General features: G+C 35.4%; 1 protein-coding gene across 1 annotated transcript; it reads left to right on the forward strand.

The window, feature by feature from the left end:
- Positions 1 to 360: 360 nt before the first annotated feature.
- Positions 361 to 3,375, forward strand: LOC104103211 (uncharacterized). The gene is made up of 7 exons (XM_009611100.4): positions 361 to 716; positions 1,385 to 1,561; positions 1,640 to 1,789; positions 2,114 to 2,215; positions 2,299 to 2,369; positions 2,468 to 2,535; positions 2,808 to 3,375. Exons 1-7 carry the CDS (start codon positions 501 to 503, stop codon positions 3,047 to 3,049), a joined length of 1,026 nt encoding a protein of 341 aa, XP_009609395.1. The 5' UTR covers positions 361 to 500; the 3' UTR covers positions 3,050 to 3,375.
- The last annotated feature ends 5,977 nt before the right edge of the window (positions 3,376 to 9,352 follow it).

Consider the following 9,352-nt stretch of genomic DNA (forward strand, 5'->3'; position numbering starts at 1 on the left):
TATTATATCCTAAAACTAATAGGATTATAAGGCTAATATATAAAATTCTACTTATGTTCTTTTATTATGAACTATTATGCTTAACATTATAAGGTTATTTTTGTAAACCGACGTTGTATTTATGCTTTTACAATAATATTGATGATAGATATAGATAGATATGTATAAGTACAAAACGATCCCTTTTGTCAATGGGTCTTTTACATCCCGAATTCACAATGGGCCTAGTTTAAGCAGCCGTCTTTAAAGTCCATCAGAAAAAAATAAGCCCAAGCTAAGCAGACGCAAATAAAGAAAAGCATAGAGAGATCAAGAAAAGAATATTCCCCTAAAAGAAATGGAAAAAGTATTTACAACAACATAGTTTCTCATAAAACAAAGAGTACCGCTTTCAAACCAGCCTGGGTTTTCCCTAGGGTTTAACCAATATCAGATGATTCAAGAAAAAAAAATTGAAACTTTAACATAAAGAAGCAATCTTCTTTTCAATTGGATCAAGAATGGAAGCAAGAGTAGGAGTGGAGGGTGGTGCGAGGAAGTTTTTACAACAACCCCAAAAGTCACAACAACATCACCATTATCACACACAACAGCAACAGCAGCCACAACCTCAACCTCAGATTGGTACTGTCCCTCAGCTTCTTGCTGGTGGCATTGCTGGTGCTTTCAGCAAAACCTGTACTGCTCCCCTCGCCCGCCTCACCATTCTTTTTCAGGTAATTTTTCTTTTTCCAAAGACACCCTATTTCTTGGTTTTTATTTTTCCCTTCTCTTTCTTCTAAATTGGCAACTAGGGCTGTATGAGTCTTCTATATGTTGAATTCGGGTCCATTTCATTCTTAGTTTAAGATTTTAAAAGGCAAAACAAAATTAGGTTACATGTAAAATGGAGTTAGCAGAATGAATCAAAAGAGGAAAGACTTTATTGGCTGATTTGGACAGAGGGATAAATAATTGGTGATATGGGGTAGAATAGGTCAAACTGTTCCATTTCTTAGGAAATGGAAATTAGACCTATGTAGGTTTGAATTGAATGGTTTGATATTGGTAGTATAATTTGGTTAATGTGTGAGTTGCAATATAGTCGTGTGAGGGATGAGAAAATCTACGTGTGCATTTAATTAATTTTATTTAGTTGAATGCTTCTGTTTTCTGATATTTTCTTAAATATGTGCTATGCAATATCTAAAATGTTTGCAGTTGCTTGTTTTGGTTCGTTTCGGGACTTATCGTTGGCTTGAACTGCTTAAGATTAACTAAAATAAAGTAGTAGTAAAACTTTAGAGCTTCGATTTATTGGAAAAACAAATTACAGCGATGTTTCAACAGTTCTTGTCTTTCGATATCCCTTTCAATTCATTGTTTGAAAATTTTCAATTATTAGGTTCAAGGTATGCATTCAGATATAGCAGTATTAAGCAAGCCCAGTATATGTCGTGAGGCATTGCGAATAGTCAACGAAGAAGGATTCAGGGCTTTTTGGAAGGGGAACTTGGTCACTATTGCTCACAGGCTACCGTATTCCTCAGTCAATTTCTATTCTTATGAACGCTACAAGAGTGTGAGTATATAACTGTGCCTATATAAAGTTTGGCAGGAAATATTTGTCATCTCTTCTGAAAATTATTACATTTGGCAGATATTGAAAACAATTCCTGGTCTGGATGGTAAAGGGGGAAATGTAGGTGCGGATATCTTTGTGCACTTTGTTGGTGGTGGATTGGCTGGAATAACAGCAGCTGCTGCTACCTACCCATTGGATCTTGTCAGGACAAGATTAGCTGCACAGGTATAAGTATGTCACAGTATTTTCTAGGTTCCGTTGATCAATTGAACAGTAGAGCAGGGTATACTAGTTATATCCTCTCTAAATCATATCTTGGTTTCTTATAATGTTTAATTAGTGGAGCATCATGCTGTTGTTGTTCTTAGACTATACTTAGATGGTTGAGGGACAATACACGATTCAAATGTCATGCTTCCTATCTGTTGTACTTGTCTCTATCTGTGTGGGCAACAAAAATGTTGTGTAGCTTTCACTCTGATTGACTAGATTGTGGCTTTTTATTTATTCCACAAATGTGACAAAGCATTTCATTTAACTGGTTTGCAGAGGAATGCCGCATACTATCAGGGCATCTGGCATGCTCTTCGTACCATTTGCAGAGATGAAGGCATTTTTGGGTTGTACAAAGGGCTTGGTGCTACATTACTGGTCTCTGCTATTGATCAATCCCTGTCTTCATCCGAAAAAGAAAAAGTATTTTACGATGCTAATTAGGTGTTTGCTCTTTGCAGGGTGTTGGACCTAGTATAGCGATAAGCTTTTCTGTCTATGAGGCTTTGAGATCTTACTGGCAGACTCAAAGGTAAGTACCACGACATTTTGATAGTCTACCCTATTGGTAGACATCCTGTCATTCTTGACTAAATGTGATCTTGTCTTTGATTTTCTGTTTTCTCTCAGGCCCGATGATCCTACTGTTGCAGTCAGCCTTGCTTGTGGAAGTCTTTCAGGAATTGCATCTTCCACTGGTGAGTACTTTGTATCAATAACTTTAGCTTATTTTAGTACAATAATTTTCTTATTCTTCGCTGTCCATTTTTCGGCTGAAAACTATGTGGCTATTTGTGACCATTTAGTGAAGACTGCTAGTATAGCTATCCGATTTGACTTTGCCTGGATTAGGGGGTACGAAAAAATGAATTTTTGGAGGATTGCGACTTGGTTATAAGTGAAACTACATACGTATTTGAATGAAAATGCAGTTCTTAATTCCTCTATTGTAATTCTTGATAATGTGCAGCAACTTTCCCTTTGGATCTTGTGAGGCGAAGAAAGCAGTTGGAAGGAGCAGGAGGACGTGCACGTGTGTACAACACTGGCATAATGGGGATATTTAAGCACATAATCAAAACTGAAGGCTTACGTGGCTTGTACAGAGGGATAATGCCCGAGTACTACAAAGTAGTTCCCAGTGTGGGAATTGTGTTCATGACGTACGAGACACTGAAGAAGCTTCTATCTCAAGGGCCTTTCGATTCTTGACGTTTTTCAGTTCTGCACTCTTCCAGTTTTCCGATAAAAAGCCACACAAGGTATCAGTTTTGTTTGAGTTACTAGTTAGGAAGAATTGATAAGGTAATTAGTATTAATTAAAAGAGAAAACATTCACATGGTAGCAAATTTTGTGGTTGCTGCTGTTGGACTTGCCTTTTGTTGTATAGCCATTGAAGTCCCACATAATTGTATCTCTATATATTTAGGATGGTTAATTCTTAGGATTGTATCACCCTTACAGTTTTGTTTGTGGGAACCTTTTTTTATTTTCATTTTTTTCCTCTCCATTTTATCTAGTGCTTCCTTTTGGCAAAGTTTAGTCAAACGTCTGAATCCCTTTAAAATATTGTTTAAGGACAGTGGTGTGTATTGCTTGGCAATTGTAATAAGAGAAGACTCAAAGTTGGTTATTTTATGCACTTGGTTGCATGAAGCCATTTGTTTATATACACCATTTGATTCTGGAATTCTTGTGACTCTCAAAATTACCTGAATCTGAAATTATCCAATTTATTCAACTAGTAGGAAAAAATATCACCAACTATTCTTTTGTCATACACCTGTTCTAAATTACATTTTTTAAAGTAACTATTAGTACAACCATATTTAGATAAAGTAACAGTCATAGTGTTGGTTTTTTCTGAAGATATGTTGCACAAATAGCCCTCCAAAATCATAAAACAATGACTTTAATTTAGAAAAGACGTGTGAGTATTTATCATTTACTCCATTGTGTATAGAGCATACTAAGGTTATTCCAATCTTAATAGGAGTAATAGAAATCAACCATTCCTTCATCTGTCAATATTGAGGCTACCATCATTATACATTCATTCTTGGTCCGGTTGCTGGTCTGGCGAGGTTAAGTAGCAACACCGTTATCATATGTAATTAGTAGAGGAAAATGAAAGTAGAATTCGTTCGAATCCTACCACGACTAATTCTTTTATTTCAAATAAAGCATCTGCTCTTAAGCATTGCTTGGACCGAGTTAAGTAACAATACTGAATTGCCAAATTTTCTTGAGAAACTTTTGGCCTCGTTCTCCTTCACCTCTGTTTACTCTTCTGTTTATTTAATAAAATCAACCATCTATAAGTGGTTTACAATTAAAAAAATAATTAGAATCGTTCAAAAAAAATCATCATTAATTAATCAATATTCAGATGCTGACTACTGATTGTGACATACTAGCATCCCCAGCTTTTTTATCTTTTTCATTCCCTTTATAGTGGCATTTCAGTCATGCAATCATCCACCTAACTCTTTGGCTATTCAATATTTTAAAAACATCTCACGATCCTATTTACTTTGGCAAGTTCCATTTTCGTTGATGTGATTGATACAGTTCTGTCCTATAATTTAAGAAACATATAATTTATGTTGAAAGAGTTGATAAAAATATACGTTAATTTTGATATAACGTATACTATTAGGAACTTTTAATTTGTGCTAATGTCTTTTCATTTTCTGGTAAGGTACAATAACACAGGGTGGGAGATGCGAGGAGGTGATAAATTTTTAATGAGATGCCTGGTACAGCATCGTATTTTATGGACGAAACCATTGTTGTATAGTTTTTTATAATGAAAACGGAAAAGGCCTAAAAATGCCACTCAACTAACAGAAATGGCCTATCTATGCCATCCGTTAAAATGTTGGTTCATTCATGCCACTAACGTTGTACTTTTGGCCTATTCATGCCACTCAACTACCAGAAATGGCCTATCATGCCACTAACGTTAGGGGTTGGGTTAAAAGATGGTTGGATTTTATCGGGTTGGGCATGGTTAATTATACATAATCAGGGTTAAAAGAAATATAGGGCCAAGTAAAGAAGAACCCGTAATATAAAGACACGTGGCAAAGCCGGGGTCGAAAAATTAATTCTTATTACGGAAAAATCAGAAAATGGAATTGTTAGTAGACAATGTCATAAATAGGCCAAAAGTATAACGTCAGTGGCATGAATGAGCCAAAAGTGGACCAACCTTTTAACGGATGGCATAGATATGCCATTTCTGTTAGTTGAGTGGCATGAATAGGCGAAAAGTATAACGTTAGTGGCATGAATGGACCAATCTTTTAACGGATGGCGTAGATAAGCCATTTCTGTTAGTTGAGTGGCATTTTTAGGCCTTTTACGTAATGAAAATAACAAAGAGCTCACATCGAAAATGAAAACATAACTCTTTATATACTTGTCCATCCTTTTCCTATTAAAATCTTGTCCATTATATATGATATTTTATAAAATATACTCAGTATATCATTTAAGAGGAAAAAAAGTTCTTATTTATATTTTGTTCTCATTTTTTAGCAGTTAATTTATAAAAAGACATTTTTTCTGAAAGGTTTGGAGTGTATTCAAGAAAATAAAACAACAAAAAATTAACTTTCAATCTATAGGAGAGTCAGAAATTTGAGTAAGGGATTAACCAAGGGGTATGATCAATTCTAGCTCACGATAGAAAATATTTACATTCGTTAGCCGAAAAAGTGTATAAAATTTGTATAATATTTGTGTATAACTTACCGAATGTGTGTATATATATATACAAAATATATTTAAAAAAAATTATATTTTTTTACTATTATTTTGAGAGCGGCTATACAGTGTCATTTTCCCTGACAACAATGTTATACCTAAGACATGAACATATATCAAGGGGCCGGGATGTGATATACAAAAAAATTTGTTTTTACCCTTGTTGCGTAGGGTAATTTTTCGGTGAAGGGATTCTATTGAACTCCTTCACCAAAGGTAGCTCTGCTATTGCCGTCAACGCTCTCTATATAAGATTTCACTTCATATATGTTACTATAGACAATAAATTGCGTCAAAAAAATAATCGAGACCGAAAATATTGTAACAATCGTAGTATTTAATTTCAAGTAATATGAGTGTACAATCTCTATGAATCTTTTGATTCTTCTTTTCAATAGTAAATAAATTCAAGGGCTTTTGAGCTTGATCTTGAATCTATATTTGTTGTGAGGAACGATGATTTTAAATTCAACTAGCACGAACTTTGATTTGAACTTGTACTCTTGAATCTTGATTTGTTTTTCGTTCTTGAGCTTGAACTTGATTTCTTGAACTTGAACTTGAACTTGATTGCTTGAAGCTTGAAACTTATAGAAGAAATTTGCGGCGTTTGATCCACGAGCTCTCTCTTGCTTCTTGTTACAACTTCTGGTATCTTTTCTGAGTTATGAAGACTCCTATTTATAGTTGTGGGAGGGAATAGTTATGATAAGAATAAATTCTTTCAGACCAATCAAATTGAAATGTGACAAGGCCGTATTTGATTGGCCAGAACACGTGACTTGCGCATGTGAACTAGTTTCATTGGCCTTTTAATTTGACTTGATATGCCTTGTCATTTTGTCGAGATATAACATTTTGAACTTTAAAAATTAGGCTCAAGTATATACACACACGTAGCGTGAAGATTTATCCCATAGAATTCCGAACTGTACGAACTTGACTCCGAGAATGTATTTCCAAGTGAGTCAAAACATAGTAGATCAATGCCCTAGACTACATCACGTGAATATGTGAAGGTTGTGAGTGAATTTCATGTCAATTGATAGCTTTGGTGACAAATTGATCCATGTCAATTAAGTATATTTATTGAAAACCTTCACCGGTTGTAGAGCTTCCCTTTCTACATGAATTAGGATTCCTTATTGTTGTTGGACTCTAATACTTATTGATCCCACGTCGTTATTGACTTTTCCAATAGCTGCTTTTTTGCATCTATAAATAATTGCATGCCTTGGCTTCATGAATATCAATTCGCAGTGTTTTTCAATTTCTCGAGTGCATATTAGAGAGGTAACTTCTTCTTTTTCAATTTTTGTCACCCTTTTAGAGCCATCACATCTTGTGCTATAAAACTAATACCTTGCCGTAGAAAAGTCCAAATCTCGGTTTGTTTGATTCTATAAAAGTTAGACTTTTAGTTCTAAAACATATCCGAAATTTTGAATCAGAATTTTCGCGGATCACCTTAGGTGATTTTTCGAAATTAGCCTTAATTTTTGTCATGCTGATAATTTCAGATTTGTGCGACTTCACCAAAAGTTTTATATCTTAATGTAGAAACCTCAGAATCGCAAACTGTTTGATTTATTAGAAATTAGGTCAAATCCATGACGGTATATGGAAAGACAAATCCATGACAACATATAGAAGTATCAAATCCATGACAACATATAGAAGTATCAAATCTGTGAAGGGGCCAACTTAAGGTGCAAAGGGACTTAAACGTCCACCTTAAGATTGAAAAATTATAGTTTCTTTTAAGGACAAACCTACGAAGAGGTCAAATTAAGGTGCAAAGGGACTTCAATGCCCACCTTAAGATTAAAAAATTATAATTCATTTTAAGGACAAACCCGCGACAAGACCAACTTAAGGTGAAAAAGGACTAACATGTCCACCTTAAGATTAGCAAATTAGAAAACTTCAACTTGAAGACTTGGCGGACTTTGCAGATTTCAACTTAAAGACCAACACATTTGAAAATTTGACGGACTTGAAAATTTGGTGGACTTTGATGTTTCAACTTGCAGAGTGGTGGACTTTTAAACTTCAACTTGAAAAATTAGCAAACTTGAAGACTTTAGCTTTAAGACTTGTAGGGTTTAACTAATTCAAATTGAAGATTGGCGAATTTGAGGACTTCAAATTGAAGACCGACAGAAATGAAGACTTGGGGGGATTGAATACTTCAACTTAAAGTTTGGCGGACTTGCAGACTTCAACTTGAAGGGCACTGGACTTGCAAAATTCAACTTGAAGAGCGACATACTTGAACATTTGGAGGGCTTAAATAATTCAACTTGATGACCGGCGAACTTGAGCACTTCAATGTGACTACCGACAAACTTGAAGACTTGGAGGGCTTGAATACTTTGATTTGAAGACTGGCGGACTTGCAAAGTTCAACTTGAAGGGCGGTGGACTTGCAAAATTTAACTTGAAGAGCGACATACTTGAAGATTTGGAGGACTTATATAATTCAACTTGAAGACCGGCGAACTTGAGGACTTCAAATTAAGGATTTGGCCTTCTACTAAAAGTCTACATCCATCCATCGGAGATGCCAATTTGCTATGGAGCTTGCCCCCATTGAACTACCAATCCTTGATGAGGCACAAAGTTCATGTAAACCCGATTTTTAATTTCCAAACAAGTGGATTATATTCCATCATTCTTCCTTCGAATAACGATTGGGGTAATATGTATATTTTGAACTCATGCGACTGAACTTAGAATGAAACTCTAAGGTTCCTACGTACCTCAGTGTAGAGGATCAAGTCATACCGTATTTCATAATCGGTGAGTTTTTTTATATTTATATTTATATTTTTATTTTGTATGTCCTAACTTTTGCCTAGGCTACCTCTTTCAAGGTTTTCAACCTAGCGAACATATTTTTGTGATGGGCCGTACACAGTTTAGACTCATGCGGGTCAAGAGTGTAGGAACATGGAGTTTAGGCTCATGCGTCAAGGAGCGTAGCGATTTGCAATTTAAGCTCGTATTTTGAGGAGCTTTGCAACCTGAAAATTTTGCTCAAATTTGAAGAGTTTCATGACATGCAGTTTAGGCTCGTGCATCCAGGAGCATTGTAATTTGAAGATTTCGTTTACAATTCGAAATGCTTCGCAACTTGAAGACTTGCTCAATTTTCAAGAGCTTTAAAACTTGAAGTTCGGCTCAAATTTGGAAGAGCTTCATGACTTAAAGATTTACCTCGAAGTTGAAGAGCTTTGCAACTTGAAGTTTGGCTCAAATTTGAAAAACATTGCGACTTGAAGTCTTTGCTCATCTTTGAAAAGCTTTAGACTTGAGTCTTTGCTCGAATTTGAAGAGTTTTGTAACTTGAACACTTCTCTCGAATTTGAAAAGCTTTACAACTTTAAGACTTTTCTAGAATTTGAAGCTTTACGTCTTAAAGATTTAGTTCAAATTTGGGGTACTTCATGACATACAGTATAGGCTCATGTGCCAAGAAGCATTATAACTTGTAGTTTATGCTCGTGCATTGAGGAGCACTATAACTTGTAGTTTATGCTCGTGCGATGAGGAGCATTATAACTTGCAGTTTAGGCTCGTGCGTTGAGGAGCATTATAACTTACAGTTTAGGCTCGTGCATTGAAAAGTATTATAACTTGCAGTTTAGGCTCGTGCGTTAAGGATCATAGTGACATGCATAGACTCTTCGGTTTTATTTTCAGATGAAAACTTGCCCCCATCCTCGCCTTCTTGTTCTTGT

Source organism: Nicotiana tomentosiformis, chromosome 7 (genome assembly GCF_000390325.3).
Source record: "Nicotiana tomentosiformis chromosome 7, ASM39032v3, whole genome shotgun sequence".
In the NCBI taxonomy this organism is placed as follows: domain Eukaryota; kingdom Viridiplantae; phylum Streptophyta; class Magnoliopsida; order Solanales; family Solanaceae; genus Nicotiana; species Nicotiana tomentosiformis.

What these genes read in the sequence shown, in the direction of transcription:
- LOC104103211 (XM_009611100.4), top strand. Translation starts at nt 501, where the DNA reads ATGGAAGCAAGAGTAGGAGTGGAGGGTGGTGCGAGGAAGTTTTTACAA. An exon ending in CTTATGAACGCTACAAGAGT is followed by an intron (nt 1,562 to 1,639) that starts GTGAGTATATAA and finishes TACATTTGGCAG; the next exon opens with ATATTGAAAACAATTCCTGG. An exon ending in GGCTTGGTGCTACATTACTG is followed by an intron (nt 2,216 to 2,298) that starts GTCTCTGCTATT and finishes TGCTCTTTGCAG; the next exon opens with GGTGTTGGACCTAGTATAGC.